At 29.2% G+C, this 24,147-nt stretch overlaps 2 protein-coding genes and 1 long non-coding RNA gene across 3 annotated transcripts; 2 read left to right on the top strand and 1 right to left on the bottom strand.

The window, feature by feature from the left end:
• The first annotated feature begins 572 nt into the window (after positions 1-572).
• On the top strand, positions 573-11,390 carry LOC108487817 (protein STRICTOSIDINE SYNTHASE-LIKE 10-like). Its single transcript, XM_053020327.1, has 5 exons — positions 573-725; positions 10,325-10,419; positions 10,609-10,851; positions 11,000-11,144; positions 11,250-11,390. The coding sequence occupies exons 1-5, from the start codon at positions 573-575 to the stop codon at positions 11,388-11,390; spliced, it is 777 nt and encodes a 258-aa protein (XP_052876287.1).
• A 7,987-nt stretch (positions 11,391-19,377) lies between these two features.
• On the bottom strand, positions 19,378-20,625 carry LOC108488783 (metalloendoproteinase 5-MMP-like). The gene has a single exon (XM_017793068.2). The coding sequence runs from the start codon at positions 20,420-20,422 to the stop codon at positions 19,529-19,531; it is 894 nt and encodes a 297-aa protein (XP_017648557.1). The 5' UTR covers positions 20,423-20,625; the 3' UTR covers positions 19,378-19,528.
• A 1,698-nt stretch (positions 20,626-22,323) lies between these two features.
• On the top strand, positions 22,324-23,782 carry LOC128282653 (uncharacterized). Its single transcript, XR_008273003.1, has 3 exons — positions 22,324-22,403; positions 22,870-22,956; positions 23,575-23,782. It is a non-coding gene; the product is annotated as an uncharacterized LOC128282653 (long non-coding RNA).
• The last annotated feature ends 365 nt before the right edge of the window (positions 23,783-24,147 follow it).

Genomic DNA, 24,147 nt, shown 5'->3' with positions numbered 1-24,147 from the left:
GCTATTGATCTTAACACCCATGAAAATCGAGTTCAAGGTTGTGAAGTTTGATTAGAAAATTTATTTGGTTGTTGACTCGACTAGCCTATTTAATATAGTGGAAGTTGACAACCATGAGAGTTGACTTCCACTCTTTAAATACTCAACTTGTTTCTCTTTCCTTCCCGCCCAAAATTCTCTCTAATTTTCTAGAAAGACTTGTTATTTTGTATTTTTTTGGTATGGTTGAATCGAGCTTTCAAAAATAACACATTGCCAACCATGTCAAATTTCCAACTCATTTTTTAAAAAAACCTATAATTTTTGTGGAAATATTTTTAAGATTTCCCAAATTAAATATTATTCTTTTGTATATTTTAAACAACGAAAATATCGAATTGTTTGTGCTTAACACAATTTAAAAATTTCTAGAGCCTAATGTATGCACCTTAGAATACTTGAATAGTGTTAGTTTATATGTGACATCTATGATGACAAAGTTCATTATCATACTCAAATTGGTTGCTACATTATTGAAAAGATAGACATAAAAAACATATACATTCCAATTTCCATGCAAGAAAGCAGCTATTATGCTAGAAGATGTTGCTTTAATAGCAAACCTTCCAATCAACAATCATGTAGTAATAAGAGCTAGTAACATTGATGCGGAGTATGAGTGCCACCGATTGTTGGATGACATGCTATCTAAGAAAAATTTGAAGAAAGATTTAGATAGGAATCGAGTGAAGTACACATAGTTGGACATGTTTGTTTAACCAGCCCTTCTATGGCATGGTTTTCATTCATTTTTTTATAATTGGACGATAAAAGTGTAAACTTACTAGTAAGAATTTTTAATATTTTTGCATGGTTTTCATTCTTTTTTTTTTAAAATGTTATGTATTTTAATATTTTTTGCATAATTATAATTTTAAGAAATGCTTTTATAATTTTAAAAATAAATTATGAGTTTTCTGATATTTTTATTTTTAAATAATTTTAGGGCTTTTTTAGATTTACCTTTAAAAACTTTAAAATTATAAAAAAATTAGTTATGGTCCACGAACCAAATTAGGTACTAAGAAAATGAGTTAATGTGTCATGCCATAAGTTTGTTAATGATCATTCTGTAATTTTTATAGTAAGTAACTGAAATGAAAATTTATTAATAAATGAGTGACTAATAATGTAGTTTACTTAAATATATTTCAGGAATAGTGACTTAATTACCCAAGTTGACGTCCATTAGCAAGTTAATGGAGAGGTAATTTAAATGATCAATTTTGAATAGTCGAGTGATCAAATTATAATTTTTATAATTAAATGATAAAAATATAAACTTATTAATAGTTGAGTGAAAAAATAATTTACTTTTAACAATATTTAAAAGGCAAAATTAAGTCAAAATTGCCTCTTCTTTTGCTGTGGTCAACATTTCTATTTACTGTTTATTTACTTATGCGTGAAAGAATGTGATATTCACGACTACATCGTAGGGTCATCCGTTGAGGTTCTAAGTCGTTTAAAAAATAGAATGATTTGAATAAAAATATAAATTAAAAAATGAGTTTATATATAAAAAAATTTTATCCCGAGCGAGGTTCAAATCTATTTATTTATTTATTTATTTTGTTATTGTTTGTTGGTGTTTTGCTGTCATTTTATTATTATATTACTGCTATTTTGTTGTTATCGTTTGGATATTTTAGAACTTTTGTCCTATTGTTAATTTTACTACTATTTTAGAGGCATTTGCTTATTAAGTTGTAACTATCTTTGTGTTATATAAATATATAAATATTTTTAATTTATTTTCAATTTGTTGAGAAATATTTATTTTAATGTAGGAAAATATTTTAATACACTGTTAATGATGTTTTAGACTCCACAAACAAGATAAGAGATTGACAAATATCCTATAAGGGTATAGTAAAATATTAAAAAATAAATATTTATAAAAGAGAGATATATTTTAAAACGACTTGTGAATTAAAAAAAAATACTCCCAATGTATCAAATTCTAATCCATATAAAAATGACTTTAATAATAAATAAACCCATTAGATTCACTTAAGGGAAATTTTAAAATTTTTATGTTTAACAAGAGGCTTTATTGAGGGGATTTATTTTTAGACAAAGATATTCAACTTCAGATTTAGGCCAACTGGAATTAGTCGACATGACCAAAGAAAAAGGAAGGAAGAAGAAGAATAAGAAAAGGAAAAAAAAAATAAAATAAAAGAGAAAGACTTAATTAAAAATATAAAGACTAACTGTCTAATTTAACTTAATGTAAATGCCCAAATTTGACCGGGCCTAATAAATCATACTAAACCCAACCTTAATAGCCCAATCAGCCAAACTCAAACTAAAACAAGCCCAAAATGGCCCAAACCTAAACTAGTTTCAGCATCTAAGAAACCCTAACAGTAGTGTGCGCCGCTACCCATGTGCGCCGTACCACTGCTCCTGCAACGCTGCCACCAGCCTCCTTTAATAGCACCTGCAAAAGCAAAGCAACAAGCAAACAAAAGCAGAGACAACGGCAACAGTAGCAAAATATAGACAAAAGCCTTTGAATCGGCTATAAGAGAGCCTCAAAGGCACAATGTAATTTTTTACAGATGATTTCAATAAAAACACACAAAAAATTAACAAAAAGCAAGCGAAAAGTGTGAAAAGAAATTTTTTCAGAAGGTGATTTTCCTTCTCTCTCTTTTTTTTTTATCTCGATTGGGGCGGGGTTTTTATTTTTTTTCATTTCTATTCCTTATTTTATTTAGCATTTGTTATAAAAAAAAATAAAAGAGAAAAAATGGCTCACTTGAACTGTTTTAGGTCGTTAGAGTTTCGTCTCCTTCGCCGAAATCAAACCCAACAGTGATTGGGAGTCCTTCACTGATTTTTGTTTGCAGTTGCAAGCGCTAGATCTTCGGGCATGGATCTTACGGGGCTAAAACAAGAGCTAAAGGCCCGATTTGCCGAACTCCGACCACCGTCCATGGCGGAGGAGCGGTGAACAGGCGATGGTGGCGCAAAAGCTAGGGTTTCGAAACCCTAGCAGAGAAATGGAGGGGGCCGCTGTCTGCTCCTGAAAAAGAAAGAAAATGAAGGATTTTTTCTTTTTTTTTTTTTAAAAAAAATTTGGGGCTTAAGTATAACCCCATAAACGACGTCGTTTTTGGGTGGGGGTCTAGGTGCCAAAACGGCACCGTTTTGGCCAACCCGTTTTCAACCCGACCCGATACCTGAGGATCCATGTGTTTTGTTGTGAAAGGGATAATTTCGTGCGCGGTCCTTCCTCATTTCTATGGTGTTTTAATCTAGCTTTTCTTTGTTTTTAATTTCTCCCTAGAATTTTATTTTTGCTTCATTTTAATCCCTATGTGAATGGCGCCGTTTTGGGGGTCGGAATATTTCCTCGTATGGTCCCTCCACGTCATCCGCGCCTTTCAATGTGGTCCTCCCCTTTCTTTTTATTTCAAATTCGCCCCAATTTTTTTTTTTAAAATTCAATCTAGTCCCCTTTTAGTTATTTCGCCATTTTGTTATTAATCAATCGACTTTATTTTTATTATTAATTCTATTATTACCATTTATTATTATTACTATTTTCTTACTATTACTTATATTTTATTATTATTATTATTATTATTATTATTATTATTATTATTATTATTATTATTATTATTATTGTTGTTGTTGTTTTCTACTTTATTATTATTGTATTATTACTAGTACTATCATCATATTATTAAACTAATTAATTTTATATTGATTCTGTCATATTATATATTTTCTCTTTCTTCTTGTTTTTATCTACATTATTATTATTATTATTATTTTTATTGTCATTATTTTGAACATATCATGTATTTTAAGTTATTATCAATTTTAAATATCTTACATATATTATCTCTTCTAAATCATCATACCTAGTATTCATTTTGAAATTTTTACATATATCTTTGTACTTTAAATTATTATTATATATATATGTACACATACTTTTTGCTTAAACTGTTTTTATACATTATTTTTATCTCAAATTACTCTTTTCATATCATTTATTCTAAATATCTTATACATTATTTATGTTAAACCATCTTATATATTATCTAGTTTAAGTTTTTATATGTTATTCTGTTATACTATTTTATATGTAAACGATTTTAAATTCTTTTATTATTTATTGCAAACCTTTTATCATTATTTACCTTAAGATTTCATATATATTACTTATATTAAATTGTTTTACATACTTCTTATATATTATATATTTTAAATTTGTTTTTCACATATTATTTATTTTAGATATTCTATGTACTCTTTCAAATTGTCATATACACTATTCATTTCAAGTTGATTTTTAAAATCATTTTGTGTATTAATTACTTTAGATTGTATTATACCACTCCCTTTAAATTGTTTTCTTTATAATACCTATTTTAAACTTGTTTTTATGTATTATTTATTTAAAATTGTCTCATTATTTATTTTAAAAGGTTTCATGTAGTTTATTTCATTCTTTTGATTATTAATGTTGGTATTTAAGTGACATATGTTATGTGATTATTTTCATTGTGTATTATAATTCGTTCGATTGTATTTTCATATTATTGTTACCCATTTGCATAGTATCTTATCCATGTATATTGTTCCATGTTTATTTGTTATTCGCAATTGTCGCATTGTAGTTTTCAACTTGTTAATCCGAAATCCATGATTCTATTTCATTCCGAGTCAAATTAATGTATTTTGGATCGACTTTATAAAACAAAGGCGAAGTTTGGTGTTTAGCGATTCGATAGATCGTGCCCTAACTTACTGGGTTTCGATTTTTCTCGTTTAACCTAAATAACGGCATATTCTTTTAAATCACAATACGAGTTTTAAATAAAATGCTTACTCTTTGAGATTTGAGGTGTTGTGCCCTAACTTACTGGATATGACATCTTATTACCTCGAGATAAGATTTTTTGCAAATAAGGCAATATTTCGTGTTTGGAAATTTCGAGAAATCGTGCCCTACGTGCTGGGTTTCGATTTACCGTTTGACCAAACAACCGAATATCCTTTTAAAAAAAATTTCAATGCATAAGTTTTGGAAACCATGAGATGATTTTGGTATCGAAGGTCTGAAATGTCGTGTCCTACGTGCTGGATGTGATATTTTATTTCTTCGAAACAAGAGAATCTTAATATCCGTTTCAAAACATCCAAACATTCATAAAAAGGGATCGTATTTCAAAATTTATTTTACATCTTTTTAATTTTCGACATTAAGACGTTAATTAATCAATTAGGTACCAATTTTGGGCGTTACGAGGGTGCTAATCCTTCCTCGCACGTAACCGACTCCCGAACCCGTTTTCTCCAATTTCGTAGACCAAAATCGTTGTTTTAGTAAACCAAAATGTTTTATTAAAATGACCAAACTTCTTGGTGATCCAATCACACCTAAACAAAAAAGATTGGTGGCGACTCCCAATTTTTGTTTCCATTTCCAAAACCAAAGTAGACACCCGTTTTTCAAAAAAATAGTTTCGACACTTAAAATTAAGTTAATGTGTTATTTCAGCTTGCGGTTACACCCTAAGCGAGAGTAATGATTTAATTATCATAATATAATAAATTAATAACATTAGTGATTATATTATAATTTTTAAAAATTCGAGAATTAAAATGTAGATTTATGTTAATATAAGTGACTAATTTTATATTTTAATTTACATTTTAAAAGTGTAAAATAAAGTTGAATAAAATTTGATTTTGTCCAACTATGTAATTGAAATTTTAGATTTGTGATACCTTTTCTAGCGCGACACATGGTATCATGAGAAGATGCTTGAGAAACTCTCGTGGACGGTCTTCTGCCTACCTCCTAAACTACAATATTTGGCATATTCTCCACCTAAGTGTCTAGGGAGTCCTCTACTGCCCAATTGGTCACTAGGTGATCAGCCACCTTGATGAAGGAGGAATTGATCCTTTAAGTCTTTCAGTAACTTTAAGCACTACACAAAATTCAACCTCCTTTGCTACCTTATCTTCTTCCTCACTTACCTTCTTTCTCTGGTTCTTTGCTTGTTTAGGTGAACTAACCTTTCTTAATACCATCATATTTTTCTCCTTATCTCATCCTTTATTGAAATGTATATAAAAAGGTTTATCTTTTAAAATAATTTACCTTTAAAAAACATTTTCTCTAAAAGATGAAATATTATTGGAAAAATATAAAATTTATAATGTTAGGATGATTTAATGGAAAAATTGTTACTTTGTAGAAAATTTACTTTTTATCTTTTAAATCAAATAGCAATATGGTAAAAAAATATTAAAATATTAAAAATAAATACTTAAATACTAATTGTTACAGGCCAATTTTGGACCATTTTACAAAACCCAATTACCTAAAATTAAACCCAATACCCCCTAAACCCGAATGGCCCTTTACAATACCCGGAGCCCATTATCCCTAACCCACTAACCCACAAAATACCAACCTATTACACCTTAAACAGATCCCTTAACCCATTTTACAACCCAAAACCCTGAGGCTCAAAACCCCAAATTTTGACTTAGGGTTTCAGCTTCTGAAACCCTAACCCACTCAGCGTTGCAACGTCCTATCGCCACTAACTCTGCTCCACCGACCCCTCTGTCACCGACCATACCCTACAAGGACAAAGAAAACACGTAACAGCACAAGGAAGGAAACAGACTTGCATGAATGGCTATATAAGCCGATTTGAAACTATGTAAAAGGACTTCTTCTTTTTTTTTCTTTTCGATTTCTAAAAAACAATTGATATACAAAATACCACAATCTTAACATCAAAGGGCAGAGATTCGAACACCCAAAATCAGTGAATCTAAAAGACAAAAAATCAGACATCAAAAACCAAGATGATTTTTGTTTTTGAATCGATTTTTTTCTTTCCTTTTTCATACTTTTAAACGAATATACAAATATATATATAAATACATATATATAAAAACGTAAAAAAAAAAAACGAAGATTTTACCTTTTCCGACCACCTTGTACGGTGGCCGGCGCCAGAGACGGACAGAGGCCAGTGAGGGCCAGGTGACCGGCCCCGATTTTCCTCTCCTCTCCCCTTCTCTCCCTTTTTTTTTTTCTTTTCCTCTCTCAACTGATTTTTTTTTAAAAATTTGTCATATATAGGGGCCAAAACGGTGCGTTTTGGCCCCCTTCCCTTCTTTAATAAAACGGTGCCGTTTTGGGCCCCGGGTCGGGTCGACCCAACCTGCTCTGACTAGGATCTGCGTGTTTTTATAAGGGAGGGGCTATTTGCGCAATCGGCCCCTCCGCTTTTTCATGCATTTATAATTAAGTTTTTACGTTTTAATTTGGCCCTAGAATTTTTCCATGGTTTTCAATTTAGTCCCTCCGTGCTGCACAGCGTTTTGACCAAGGGATTTATTGCGCTTTGGACCCCTCCAAGTTATGCGCGTGTTGTAATTTCGTCCTTTTCTTTAATTTTATTTCAAATTGGCCCCACAACTTTGTTTTTAATTTAATTTTAGTCCTTTTTTTCGTTTATTTTTGTTTCTTTATTAAATATTCTTGTTATTTTTATATTATTAGTATTATTACTATTATTATCATTATTATTATTATCATTATCATATATATATGTTTTAGTATATATGTATATATATATATTTTATGTATAGGCTTATTTTTATTATTTTATTTCAATATCTTTATTGTATTTGTTTTTGTATTTTAATATTATTTTTATATTTATTATTATTGTTATTATAATAGTGTAAACTTTTATTTATGTATATAGATTTATATATATATATATATATATATATAGTATTTTTGTTATGTTGCATTGTATTTTAATACCATTACTATTATAATTTTAATATAGTGAATATCTTGTTATATATGTATATATTTTATAACATCATTGTTATTCTCACTAATCATAGTATATGTTTTGTTACATACATTATATATTATGTGTATTTTATATATATTATGTATATTATTATCTTTATTATACATATTACGTATATATATATTAAATATCGTATTATTCGTTTATTATATATGTATATATCTTTAATATATAAATAAGTATATCTTTATATAATATTAGTATTGTTATTATTATTTTTCTTTCTTCTTTTTAACATTGTAAGTATGTGTATATATATATATTATGTAAGTGTTTTAATATTATATTATATATCGTTTTATATATTATGAACATGTATTTTCAATATCATTAGTTATATTTTATTATATATTACTCTATGTGTATATTTCCATATTATCCCATGTATATATATATATATTTTAATTCTATTATATGTATATGTTTATTTTTTTACCATATTGTATATATATCATTACATTTGTTTTATTCCTAAGACTATCACTACGTGTGTTATGTACCTATATTTTGTATTATTATGTAAACATTTTTCATTCCCATATTACATATATACTCTTAATGTCGTTATTATATATACATTCATTGTTTCCTGTTCATGTTTAATTCTCATACTACGTTTAATATAGCATATATCTCTATTGTCATATATAAATGTACATTTATATTCACTTCAATATATTTCTAGCTCTGTCATCCGTTTTTATCAATTCACTTTGCATTAGTTCGAAAATCTTATTGTTTTTAATAAGTAAGGCAATGTGTCGATTTAACATTAAGCCATAGATTTCATCGCTATGTTGGATGAAATTTTTCGGCTCGTATTAAAGACGGAACACCCTTCTAAAAAATCAAAAACTAAAGTTTCTTGTCTTTTCAATCGGATCACGATTAAATCCTATATTGAACTCGTATTTTTGAAAATCAAGACAACACATGTTTATGATATACCAATTTTGGGCGTCGCGAGGGTGCTAATACCTTCCTCGCGCGTAACCGACTCCCGAACCTTACTTTTTCTCTGGATTTCGATGTAGACCTAAAAACTCAGCCTTCTTTTTATTTAAAAAATAAATTTAATAGGTGTCCGATCACACCTAGAAAAAAGGATCGGTGGCGACTCCCTTTTTTTTTATAAAAACTGAGATTCCACGTTTAATAAATCGCCACAATTAGCGACCCCAAAGCTGAAAATTTTACGTCGCTACACCAATATTATAATAAAAACATATAAAACGATAATATAAAAAATTAATAATTTTAATTTTTAAAATACTATTTGTACTATTAAAATATTAATATTTCATATTATGAAATTTTATTATTAAATGTACTTATAAATTATAATCTGTCTATTTATCATTAAAATAGTAGCTAAAATATTTTTCAATAAATATTATTTATTATTAAAATAAAATGTAATGACGAATAATATTTTATTAACACAATAAATACTATTAATTGTAGTGATAAATAATTATTCGTAACTAGACTAAGATTATTATATTATATATTATTAAATATATATGTTTAATAATATCAAATTTTATAATATTAAAATTAAAAATTCTAGTATTTTAAAATTAATATTTATTATAAAATAATATTTTCTCAAATTACGTCAAGCTTTAATAAAAAATTTATGTTAAATTATAAGGATCTCTTGTTTAGAACTTAGAAGTTGTGTTATGCTTTTGAAAAGGAAAAGATAATTTCTAGAAGAAATTTTCTATTTATTTTTCTTTTGAGGAGATTTTGTTTTCTATTTATTAGTAGGTTATTTTTACTAACCAAACATAAAAATGTTAAAACATTTTTCATAAATTCTTTTCGTGAACCATTTTATATGTATTTATTATAAAATTAATAATTATATTTATCAAATATAAAAATATTTATTTTTTATTTTTAAATGGGTATAATCAATTTAAAGTTTTATATATGTAATTTTAATTTTTTAAATAAATTGATAAGAGACAACACATATATTCGTTATATTGTACAGAACATTAAAAAAAAACAATAAAAAGTAAAACTAACGAGGAAAAGGTAAAAAACACACACACAAAGTAAATTCAACAAGTGTCGATTTAAGAGAATGATAGATGTCAATATAAGAGAATGATAGGTGTCAATCCTTGAAGTTAAGTTATAGTTAAACTGAGTATATTATTAACTTATAAATACACATTAATAATACAATTTTCTTAAAATATTTTAAGAAATTCTTATACAATAAAAACCATATATAAATCTACTAGTATATGGTTATTCTATAAGGTTGTAAGATTTCGTAATTGTAATTCTTTTAATTTATGGTAAGTTTATTAGGTTGTGAAACTCAATCAATGGCAATTACTATGGAAAAAGATAGCTTGTAGAGTGTTAAATTTATGAGAGAATAAAAGGTAAATTTGTTTTTACAATCGGAAAGTGTTGTCTTTGATTGTAAAAGTGAAGGACCATATGTTGGTATATCCGACGAAAGAATATTAAAATGGAAGCCGAAATTTGATTAGTAAGATTTTGTCATCCTTTCACCGTTTACGTATATTCACATCTTATTCATTTTTTTTATTTTATATATTTTTGTAGTTTTATTTTATAGTTATAAATTTATTTTTCATCAAAAGGTTTTTAACTTTTGATTTTTTTTTTTTGGATCAGGGAAAGGAAATTATGTGGGCATAAGAGATTCAAACATTGAACCGATATGTGGAAGACCATTGGGCTTGAAATTCGATGCTCAAACATGTCTTTTGTATATAACGGATGCCTATTTTGGTCTTTTAGTTGTTGGACCAAACGGTGGCTCGGCTATAAAACTGGCTATTTTGACAGAAGGAGTTCCATTCAAATTTAAAAATGGCTTAGACATCGATACAAGCACCAAAATGATTTATTTTACTGATAGTAGCATTCTTTTTCAAAGAAGGTACATCTGTTTTTGCTTCTAAATTATCATTAATCATTAAATCTTTTTAGGGGGATTCACATATAAATAATTAACAGGGGAATTTATATATAAATAATTCATATAGAGATTTTTCATATCGAAAGAATAATTTTTTTTAATTGTGCAGGGATGCTGACTTTCTTATAAGTTCCAGTGATAGAACTGGACAGCTGTTGAAATACAATCCTTATACAGGAGACGTATTTGTTTTGTATGACAGTTTAACTTTTCCTAATGGAGTTGCTTTGAGTGCAAACAATTTGTTTATTCTAGTGAATGAATCAATAAAAAAATGAATTTTGAAGTTTAATATACACGGCCCGAAAGCAGCTCCCAAAATATTCGCTAAATTGTGTATGGTTTCAAATTATATAAAGAGGAATAAAAATGGCAGAGGAAGATTAGGAACAATTGAAAACGATGCTCCAGATCCAATCCAAATGAAGTTTAATGAAGAAGCCAAGGTTTTGAAAATCTTGGATGGAAAGGGCGCACCCACTTTTAACTCAGATAAGTGAAGTTAAGGAATATGGGAGGAAATTATATATAGGATCTGTTTTGAAGTCATATGTAAGCATCTTAAATACATAATTGAAATTTGTATGTTACAACTTTTTAATTAATTTTTTTGTTTTTATTTCATATTTATTATACTTGATAAATATAAGTTTTCAATTTTATTTTTGAGAAATTGTATGCTAGAATTTTTTAATTCTTTTTATTTGCCTAATTGAGAAATTACATCTTCATGGCTCGTACACAAGAGGAAATAAGCTATGCTACATTGGATACACAATTTAGTTGAATTTGACGTACCTTCAAAAGTTAACAAGAATTAGATGAGTTAGTTTCTGATTTAACTGGTTGAACCACAAAATCAAACTCATTACTTTTTTATTTAACCGGTTGAACGAATTGATTTACAATTTATGGAATAGATATAAATATTAACTTTCAAATATATTATCGGAATTATTTTTAACTTTCATGTAATTGATTTCAACTCGGATTTCCATTCTATTATTTGCTTACCTCTAAATTTCTTTTTGAATTTTCTTTCTATTAAATTTGGTATCTAGCATAATTAGATAATTAGTGTTTTTAATTGGGTAAATTACAAAAATAGTTACTTTTGTTTGCCTCATATTATATTTTAGTCATTTATGTTTGAAATGTTACACGTTTTAGTCACTTACGTTATCGTTTTGTTACGAAGTGGTCACTCTATCGTTAAACTCCGTTATCTCCCTAATGGCGATTCTACGTGGTAGTTCAAATGGGTTTTAAATGCCAACTTAAATATCCTACGTTACAGTTCAAATTAAATTTATTTAATTAAAAACTTATTTTTATCCCAGTAATTGGACATTCAAGGTGGCGTTTAAGCCCAATTGGACTACCATGTAGAACTACCATTAAGGAGATAACGGAGTTTAACGGTAGAATGACCACTTCGTAACAAAACGATAACGTAAGTGACTAAAACTTGTAACATTTCAAACATAAATGACTAAAATATAATATGAGACAGACAAAAGTGACAATTTTTGTAGTTACATGTTTTAATTTGTAAGAATATTTGCTTTGGTTGTTGCTTTTCATTTCCCTCGTAGGTATGTAAAATCTAGGTTTAATTTTTCTTTCAGTATCTCTACTATTATGGGATTAGAAACTTAATCCCTTTATTTCAGGCTTAATTACAAAATTTATCTTTAAACTATACCACTTCTTTTTCGCTTACGTACTTAAATATTTTCTTAATTAAAAGTGGTACCAATTTGCCAAACAAAACTATCAATTTTGTTCAATTTAACCAAACAATTATACAAAAAATAAAGTAAATGCATAAATACAAAATAGGCTCTAAGCTATATTGCTTTTTTAACTTAAGTACATAAATTGTTTTCAGTCAAAAAGTGGTATCTAAAATCATAAAATAGAAAAAAATCAGTTCAACCTATTTCTAGCAGTTCATGGGTCAATTGATCTAACCCCTCTCTCCGAACTAATATCCAAGTTTGCTATAGATCCAATCGATCGGGCTAGCCGGTCTAATTTAAGTAATGTCGGTCAAAATATCTGTAGCACCATCAAGCATCTACCTTGATATTTGACCATCCCTCCTAAATTCTCGGCACTATTATACGAACTTCCTTTACCTAAACAAAGGCGGATTTAGGGGGATGGTAGCCCCTCTAAATTTTAAAAATATTTATTTTAGCCCTTAAATTTTTTTATTTTTATTTTAATATTATAATTAAAATCTAAAAATATCACAATTTGTGTTTGACCCCCGAAATTTTCTTATATCTTTTTATATAGTTTATAAATTTTTATATTAAATTTGGTAACATTTTAGTTTAATTTGATAAACTATTATCAATTAATATCTAAGTATATATTAATTTCGTAAAAAAAATATAGATGTAATTTATTTTAAATTACAAACTCGAAAGTTTATCTTTAAAAATTAAATTCGAACATTTGTTTGTGTATTCATACCCATCCATGCTTTAAGAAAATTTTAGATTACTAATTTATATTATTTTTATTTTAAAATAATACATTTAAGGAGTTTGTATTCCTATTGAGTCATAGGTTGAAACCGAATTAGAAAGAATTAAATATAAGGGGAAAAAAAGAGACAAACTTGCGACTACATATTGGGAAAAATATTTTAATTTATTATGTTTACTTCTCATATACAAAAATATAGCTTAAACAATAAGATTTATATATATTTAAAACTCATATAAACAATATAATTTTGTACTACATAAAATATAATCAAATAATTATTGTTAAATTTATATATTTTTACATACTTTATAAAATTTACTTTAAATTTATTTATTATTAATTAAACTTATAATAAAACTAGTAAAGAAGTAAGGTACTAAAATTCAAGAGGCCTTGAACCCCATGTGATGGCCAAATGGTTAAGGGTGTTTACCGCCCCAAGTGTGACCTGGATTCGAGTCGTATTAGTTACATTGGTTGTTCGTGCTTTGCTCTGTTATTGTAATTCAAAAAAAAAAAATTCAAGATGTTTTAATGCAAAATTGTAGATTATAAAGAATTAAATAAATAAATAATTAAAGTTATTTTGATGGGTCATAAATAATATAATGGTAGTAAAACTCCCAAAGGACCATTTTTATTGTATTCTAATAACAAAGCTACTTCCACTTAAATTTTTAGTTTGATTTGATTCAAAATTTGAATAAATTATATAAATACATATAATTCACTGGTTATTATAACATACATATGCTTTATAAAATTTTATTATAATTTGCTGCCACTATATTGCTTCAAAACAGAGGGCTTGACCCGTTTCACTAATTATCTTAGCCCACAAATTGAAAAAAGGGCTCTTAAAAAATCGGTTAATCCATTAAATTGAAGTAAATCAAATTGATTTAATCGGGATAATATAGTTCAGTCGGTTTTTTATTTATTTGATGAACGTGTACATACATTGTATGATTCGATTTCAGGATAAAAAAGGATCGTTGGGAGGAGGATACCACCTCCACCAAGTTTTCTTAAGTTTAATGTCGATGGTGCAGTCGCGAGGGGTTTCAGCGGTATAAGTGGGCTCTTAAGGAACGATAAAGGTAGGGCGTTGCTTAACTTTTCAAAGCCTCTGGATGTTGCAGTTCTTTTATTGGCTAAAGTTGAGGCGGTAAAAGAAGCTATCTCTGAAATTCTAAAAGCATTGCTTGAAATTTAAATTTTAGGTTTGACTACTTTTCCATTTCTAATGCCCATCTTTAGTGGTTCCCAACTAATTAACACAATACGTCGTAACTTTTTATCAATAGACTTAATGTATGCCTTCATGCGTACTTTTCAGTAAGTGTAGTTTCTAAATTCGAGCATAGGAGAACGAGATGTAGAAAAATTTTTCATAGCTTGATTTTGGCAACATTTAAGATCTTCACTAATTATTTAAGTGGTAGGCTTTGATACCAATTGAAATTCTTAAAGCATTGCTAGAAATTTAAATTAAGTGCTTGGAAGGAGTGAGGGGGAAGTGGGAACTTCTCTAACATCAAATCTGAAAACAGTAACCAAATAGAACACAAAGAAATTGTTTCCACAATTCAATTTTGTAACAACCCATTTTCAATGGGTCAGAGATAGTGGTTTTGGGACTGAATTTCAATAAGTGAGCCAGCGTTTAAATATTTATTTAATATTTACGAGTACTTATTTGATTCGTATTAAGATTTGGTTAAGAAATTTTATCGTTTAGATAGTTAATTACTTTAAAAGGATTAAATTGTAAAAGATACAAAAGTAGATTTCTATTATAAAAAAGGGTCAATTGGCCATGGAATATTAAATTAATGGACTTAATTGATAAATGTACCAATTAAGTTTATAGTGGACGGTTTTGGGTGATTAAATGCATAAAACTTGATTAATTTAAAAAAGGCAAAATTGTAAATTCATAATTAAAATGGAAATTAAAACAAACGAAAGGCTAAAAAAACTATCATCTTCTTTCTTTTTACCTTGTTCTAGTCGAAACCACCATTACAGAAGTTAGAAGCTTTTGGCCAAGTCAATTTTGTATGCATGTAAGTGATTTTGATTTTTTTTTAGCGATTTTTATGTTTTTGAGCTCGTATTAGCTTAATTTAGTTAGCCCGAGGACCAATTCTTAAAATTGTTAAAAATATAGGGACTTTCCATGAATTATTTGGAAGTGTTTGTGAATTTAGTTGATAGGTTATTAAGTTTGGTAGTTAAATAGATACATTTTGTTAAGTGATATTTTTATGATTTTAAGGTTTAGGGACTTATTTATGAAAATGGTAAAATTCAAGAAAAATATTGTGAAATAATGGAAAAATATGGGCTGTATTGGACCTAGGGAAAATCGATTAGCATGATATTTTATTAATTGTGATTAAATTGTGAATTTCGGGTTTAGGACTAAATTGTGTAAAAGTTAAAATGTTAGGGTTAATTTTATAAATTCACATTGAAATGGGCTATAATCTAGAATTAATTAATTTTGAGGTATATGAACAATTTAATTAAATGAAATTACTATTTAGATCAAGAAATGAACCAAAAGGGCATTAATCTCGGAAAAGCAAAAGTAGTGGAATAGTTGTTGGTCTCGTGTTGGAGTCTGTTCTACCAAAGTAAGTTCGTATTTCATTTAAAGTATTTCATTTGAATTTATGATGTAAATTGATATCTTTAAATACGTATTTACGAAATGGTGTTTGGAATTTCTTGATTTGAGAAAAGGAAAATACCATGATTGAAATATATCATGGCATTATAATCGAAAAGGAAAAGACCATGGTTGAAAGATACCATGACACTCTCGGAACAATGGAAAGGATGAAAATGTTATCGATTAAAAGGTTATCACTGAAAAGGTTATTGATGAAAAGGTTATTGATTAAAAAGGTTATACAAATAATATATGTGTTACGTAAAGTAATTTTATTTGTAAGTTATGTGTATTTTTATTTGAACTTACTAAAAATTACGTGCTCACATTATGTGTATTTTTCCTTGTAGATCACGAAAGCTTGGTTGGTCGGAAGGTCAAGTTGGGGCACTCACATTATCCATCCCCTGTCTCGGTAGATGTTTGAGTCATTTTGAAGTTAGTTATGAATGGTATGTATTAGGATCTTTTTGTTTGACTTGTCCATGTCATTTATGTATGGTATTTGAATTGGTAATATTTGGTAACACACACACACATATATATATATATATATATGTTTTAGTACTTGATGAAATGGTTTTGTCATAAATGCTTGTGGTATTTTGGTTAATGTTTATGATGATGTATATATATTATAAGTTGTTTAAATGTGTACGGAAAGAGTTGGAATGTTGAATTGTTCTAATTATGTATGTTTAATGTGTTAACTGAGTTGGAATTGTAGATTCTTGAAAGTGTTTATTGATGATACGATTGAATGGAATTTAGCTGGGGAATATATATTGATTTTGATGAATCTAAGTACCATTTAGTTTGGTGTTGGATAAATGTTTGGCTTTGATTCATTTTTGGATTATAAATTGTGGTATCAATAAGGACACATTGGTTAGGCACCTAGGTTGATTGGTTTTTGGTATGTTTTTGATGTTTTCGAATGTGTTCTAGCCGTGATAGCATCTTGAATTGGTTGGTTTGCTGCCCAAGCAATTGGGTTTGAGTTGGCTTGCATTAAGGGTAAGTTTTGGTGCACACGGCCTAGGACATAGGTTGTCACATGGTTGTGTGCTGCACACAGTCTTTTTACACAGTCGTGTGATCTAAGTCAATATGTCACACGGTCTGGGACACGGCCATGTGACCCAACATTGAATCAAACATGGTCTAACACACGGCTCCCAACACGGCCATTTGAGAGTATTTCGAATGTTACACGGCCTGCGGCATGACCTTGTGAAATTATTTTGAAAGTTACAAGGTTTTCCACACAGTCATGTCCCTGTTTCATACAGCCTAGGCTATGTCACACGACTGTGTGACCCTTGTTTTCAAAATTTTGCACTTTTTCCAAAATTTTCTGTTTTGTTTCGAAATGATCCCCAAATGTTCCTAAACTATTTTTAAGGCCCCATAGGCTCAGATTAAGGCTTATAATTGTATTTTATACTATAATTGAAATGTATATGTGAATGTTAGAATTTAAATTGATTAGTTGTTTTGTTTGAACTTAAATGTCTCGAATTGTACTGTGTCTCTCTATAACCCTAATTCGACAATAGAGACGGGTTAGGGGTGTTACAAGTTTCCCTACGTCTGTGGAACCTAGCTTAGTGAGAATTATCCACTCTCTTTAACAGTTACAAGAAGTAAATCTAACCTATCACATGCCTTATGACAATTCTTTTTACTTTTGAACCTTGAAGATCAATACTCTCACCACTAAGCTTACCCTTATGAACTTAGCAAGTAAAACTACAATACAAACAATTTTACTATCAAATTGCACTTTTAAGGAAACTTTCTCACTTTAACAAGATAAGTGCTTAAACCTTTTGTACAATAATCTGTACATCTCTCACTTAAATAGATTTTATTCAAGACTTGCTAACATAGAAGTTCTATGATAATCACATTAAAATAGTAATACAATAAAATGCTTACAATATAATAAGAGGAAATAATATAGATATGGACTCTTGGCGGCCAATCAAGTAGAGTTCCAATCCAATCCAAATGTCCATATTATGGGATTGACTTGGGTGACTTTTTTTGGTCCAATCTTCAATATGAGTTCCCCAAGCAATATGATCTTCACAATTGGGCAACTTTTCTTCCAAATATTCAGAACAGTTCATTCAAATCGATCAATAAATTGTTAATACTCAAATATGAAAACTATCATTAAACAGCTCCAATGCTAGAAAAGTGAGCACTTTTCTAGCATTCAATGGCCAGTTTTATATTTTTCAACATTCTCCTCCTTTGACAATTTATTGAATAAAACATATACAATCTAGAAAGCTATATCAACATGGAACCTTAACTCCCCATTAGCATATTCCCAATATAACTTAGTAAATAACTTTGTGAATTACTCAGTAATGCTTGGATCAAGTTGCATCAATAATTAATCAGCAAATATTGTAACTAAGCTAGCCAATTAAGAACTGGAATAATGCATCAAGATAAAGATAGTTCATAACAATTCTAAACTATATCATCATCAATATTATATATACATACAATTCCACTATTATTATAATTCATAACAATTCCAAACTATATCATCAATATTATATATACATACAATTCCTTTATTATTATAATTTGCTGCCACTATATTGCTTCAATCAACCATGATGAAAAAAATTGTTTTCTTTTAACATCTTTGTTTTCATCTCATCATCTAATAGTGATGTTGATTTAGTGTTTGAAAACTATACTCATATCAATTTTACCAAAGTAATTGATGGTGATGATTGTATTCTTTTCAAAAACTACACTCAAATCAATCTTAAGTGCGTTTGTTGGACCAAAAAGTATCACATTTTATTATAAAGGTAAAGAACCATATATCGGTATATCCGATAGAAGAATGTTAAAATGAGAGCTAATATTTGGTTGGCAAGAATTTGTCATCCCTTTACCATTTAGATATATTCACATCTTATTCGTGTTTTTTATCTTATTTGTTTTGTTTAGAATATTAATGATAGTGTCACCTAAGGCTAAATCTTTTAATCTGAGAAGGAGGACTAAATTATAAAATTCTGAAGTACATAAAAAGTATAGCATATTTAACTTTTAAATTTTTAAGCTATAATTTGGGAGTTAGAGATCGTTTTAGTAGGATCATAATCGGTTGCCATGAATGAGGAGAATTTCATGCCCAATGGTAGGTTTCCACAGCTTATAGGAAAAAAATGAAACAAAATCAACTACTTCTCGTTTATTAGCTGCCTCATTAAGGGTTTCATGTAAGATCCATGAGTCCTGCACTTTGAAGCTGCTTGTAAGTATATCAGTTTTTATTGGTAAACCCCCTTTTAATCTTCATTGATAAACCAAATTGATGCTTACAAATGTTCTGATTGAACAGAAAATGCGGAACATATGAACCCAGCTAAGATAATGTAGATGATATGCGGACATTCATAGCTATTATTTAGTGTTTTTTCAGTCATACAAGGCACGAATACCGTGAACGTCATCCCTGTTTAACCTCCTCTTCATAATACCGGAGTCGAAGTATGCATACATGACTGCATCAGGGACCAAGCTGTGTTGCAGCCCGAGAAGATGGCCAATTTCGTGCACGGTGACAGATTCCAAGTCAATCTCATCAGGACCAGGGCTAGTGCTCCAATTTTCATCAGCGTCATAGTGCAACTTGCCACCAGTTGGTGGACTTGCATGAGCCAGAGTCCCTTGTGGACCATCGAAGGGGTAGCCATCTCCATGATCGCCACTATGGAAGCCAATTTCGATATCAGCTATGTAGTCTTCCGGTATTTCCTCGAAAGTAAAGTGGCTCACATTTGCCCACCGTTCAAAAGCTCGGAAACAAACAGACCTTATGTCTTCAGCAAGGTAGACATCGACACTGGACCGAAAGTTGTAGGTTAGATGAGTCTTTGAGAGTGGCCATTTCGGATTTCCCATAAAGAATTCGTATTGAGAGGCTCCGATTCTATAGAAGGACTTGGAATTTTTATTTCCATGGATGATCATATCAGCAATGCCACATCTTGGCTTCATCATTTGTTTCAAAGTATCATCATCTAGAATGCCTGTGGTATTCAACTGATAGTTAACTTGGTATGCTTTGATAGCAGCCTCCAAATCGTCGTCGAACTCGTTATCCTTCCCATGTTTGCCTCCATCGTAATTCAAGTACCCGAGCTTCTTGACAAACTGCTTGAGCTCGTAAACCCCTTTGACGGTGTGACCTTTGCGGCATCCCACTAGACGTTGGAAATTTTCAGTGGTAGGCTTAGATTCAATGGTGCATAGCACCATGTGGAGCAGAACAAACAAAACAAGCATTAGTGAAGATGTTTGAGAAGCCATTTCGAGGCAAGCTTTAAAGAAAGTAATGTTGGGGTTTTGAGAAACATTGCTGATATTATGTTATATATACATGCTATTGACAGTTAGGTTTCAACTAATAAGTCAGCCATTGAAGTTAGCTGAATCAATAGGGTGAACTTTTATTGTGGTTTAAGATATACAGATTCCTGTCACATAACTCTCACATGATCATATCCATTACTCAACAGGCAATTACTTAATATTTCAGCTTTTCATATATTCTTGCAGATTTTAAAGGTAATTGAAAAATAAAAAAGATCATGGATCGTTGTACAAGGATTGGTTAACACTCACGGGAACTTTAAATAAATTGCTTTTTCCTTTTTCGTATCACAATAATAATTGTTCCAAATTTTGTAATTTTTAGGCCTACACATAGGGGCAATAATACATCTTTGTTTTTTGTTGTATTTCATGCATTATGTATGCTTATAGGCCTACACATAGGAACAGAAACAGGCTAAGCTTTTGTTGTATTTCATGCGTTATGTACACATAGGGGCAAAAACAGGCCCAACTTTTGTTGTATTTCATGCATTATGTTTTTACACCTAAAATGTATTGCTTGGGCTACACATAATGTATGTTTACTTAGAGTCACTCAACTAAAAAAAGAAAACTTAGGCTCCGTTTGTTTGCCAGTAAAATATTTTTCGGAAAATAATTTTTGAAAAATGATTTACTTTTCTAGTGTTTGGATGAATCTGTGTAAAATATTTTCTGTTATTTGACTGATTTCTTGAAAATATTTTCCTGAAAAACTATTTTAAGAAAATTATATATTTAAGAATTTAATATCTTTTCAATGTTTGATTGAGTTTATTATATATATATATATATATATTAATAAATTTATATTTAAATTGTTTTTACATATATTGCAATGAATTATTTATAAATAAATCATTTTAAATATATAATAATACTCAATTATTAAACTAGAATATTAACCGTCATAAATTGAAAACAACCAAAGTCAAATAAATTATTTGTAATTGTGTTATAAAAAATTAAAAACAAGAATTAAATAATTATAAATTAGCTTCCAAACCACAATTAATATTAGAAATTAATAATATTATCCAAATGCATAATTAGTAGTACACCACATGATAACAACAACATTGTCCAAGTGCATAACTAATATTACACCACATTAAAAGTATCAATATCTTCAACCTTGAGAAAATTTTTGAAGCCAAATTTTTCTATGCTTCTTACTTTCAACTAAAAAAGCTTTTGCCTCAGATTCATGACTCACTAGATAATCAAACACAGAACACAGGAAGTCATCATCAAATCGTTCTACCTCCATTGACATCACTTCTTCATAAAGATGTGGTGTCTTATCTGCAGTAAATTGCTCCAAAGCATTAGCAATTTTGCCAAGTTGTTCACCCACAAATTTAATTTGTTCATCAACGACACTTTCTTGAGCCTTTTTTCTTTTACGTTTGGATGTGCCAGATGAAGATACATTTGTTCTTACCTGTAACATTCCGAAATAGGGCCTAAACGGAACAGTGGTTGCGAAACCACAAATTTAGGGTAAAAAAAATATATATATATATATATATATTATTATTTTGAGGTTCATGGTATGATTACATGATTGTGTGAAAATTTCGTGATAAAATTCTATGCATAAAGTGCTTAAATTGAGGTTAGGGACTAAATCGAATAATTTGCAAAACTTGCATTCTAGAAGTTTTAGTATGAAATTATTTTGGAATATTAATTAGGAGATCTTAAATGGTAATTTGACCAATTTTAAGTTCATGGACAAAATTAGGACATGGAAGGAATTTTTGAAAGTTTAGTAAGGAGGGCATTTTGGTCATTTGGTTATTAACATTAATAAAAGGTGAAAAGATGATAAAATTGTATCATCTTCTTCAAGTTACCAGCAGAACCTTACCTCTCTCCATAGCTGGGGTTTATTCAACTTTCAAGCTTCATAGTAAGTGATTCCAAGCCCGCTTTTAATGATCTTTACGTTTATGAAGTCCCTAGTAGCTCGATAAAGCTTATGCTAGCAATAATTTAAGTTAGAGTCAAATTTGGAAAAATACCCATAGGTGAAATTTGTGTATTTTGATGTTTTATGATGGAATATGAGGTTTTAAATTATGTTAGACAACTTGTGCTACTTGGTTTTAAGTGAAAACGAGTAAAAGGCTTAATCGGTAAAAATACCTAATAGTCATAAGTACATGTTAGTGTGTGAATTTGATGTTGCCATAGAAGGAAAAATGATCAGCATGTCATAAAACATAAGAAAATAGGATGAAGTTTAATTTACGAGCCTTGGGGCAAAAGTGCAAATATGTGAAAGTTTAGGGGCAAAAATGTAATTTTTCCAAAGTTTGAGTAAAGAGTTGTTTTGATAAATGTTGATATTAAATAAGCTAAATTTGCTATTATAGATCAAGAAGAGCGAAATTCGAGAGTAGATCGGGGAAAAGAAAAAGTAAATGACTAAATTGTAAAGTTTAGTCACATTTTGTATCGAGGTAAGTTTACAGTAAATAAATGCAATATTCTTTTATTTTACATTATTATTGTCAATTTCAGCATTTATATATTTATGTTATGAAAATATTTAAAGTCGAATTTAAGGTGAAGTGACAGAGGAAAAGTGTTAGAAAGCCCGGTTGAACCCTAGGAATGTTAGGATATTAGGGTTGATGTGATGAACGAAATGAGCCATGTAAGTCCATATTAGAAATATGGCTTTGGAGACAGGATTGAGCCATGTAAGTCCATATTATATATGGCATTGGAGCAGAATAATTCATGTAAGTCCATGTCAAAGACATGGCATTGGCGAGATATTGATAGACAGAAGCGACCCTAGTATCCTTAGTATTCCGAGTGGTTCAACGGGTCAGGATACGAGTTAAATTACAGTGAATTAACAGCAAAGGAAAAGTAGATTATACTTATGAAAAGGAAAGGTCGTAAGAAAGAAGGTAAGGGAATAAAGAAGAAGATAGAAATTGAGAAGTAAAGAAATTTATGATGTTAGATGATATTATGCATAATTATCCATTATGTTGAATGTTGTGATTTATTTGCTTGTAAGCTTACTAAGCCTAGTGCTTAATCTCTTTATTTTCTTCTTCTTATAGTACTTATCTAGCCACTCGGGGATCGAAGGAAACGTCGGAGGCCGATCACACTATCAAATAAATAACTCGGTATAATTAGACGTTTTGTTTTGTGTATGGCATGTATAGAAACTTAGCCACTTTTGGTATAATATGAACAATGAATGATGTGTAAATACTTGCTAGTGATTAGCTAATAAAAATGGCCAATGATATGCATGTTTATTAATATGTATGATTGAATGGTGATTATCACATGAAAATTATGAAAAATGTGAAAGTAACCTAAAAACAGATTCAAGTAACAGCAATAACGTAACTTTGAAAAATCACTAAAAATTTTATAAACATATTTTGAAGATGAATAATATATGAAATTAAAGCTTATTATGTCTATTTTCTTATGGAATAAGAAAAATAGGTAAAGGTATTATATTTCATGATATATCTGAGTTTTAGTGAAACAGGGTCAGAGCAATTTCTGGAACCCCTGTTTCAACTTTGGAAATTCACCATAAATTTTACAAAACTAATTAGAAGGTATACTTTATATGGTTATAATCCTTGTTGAGTCTAGTTTTAAGAGAAACAAAC

Source organism: Gossypium arboreum, chromosome 10 (assembly GCF_025698485.1).
Source record: "Gossypium arboreum isolate Shixiya-1 chromosome 10, ASM2569848v2, whole genome shotgun sequence".
Lineage (NCBI taxonomy): Eukaryota > Viridiplantae > Streptophyta > Magnoliopsida > Malvales > Malvaceae > Gossypium > Gossypium arboreum.
Note: the sequence above shows the minus strand (reverse complement) of the source record. Positions and strands in the feature narration are given on the sequence as shown.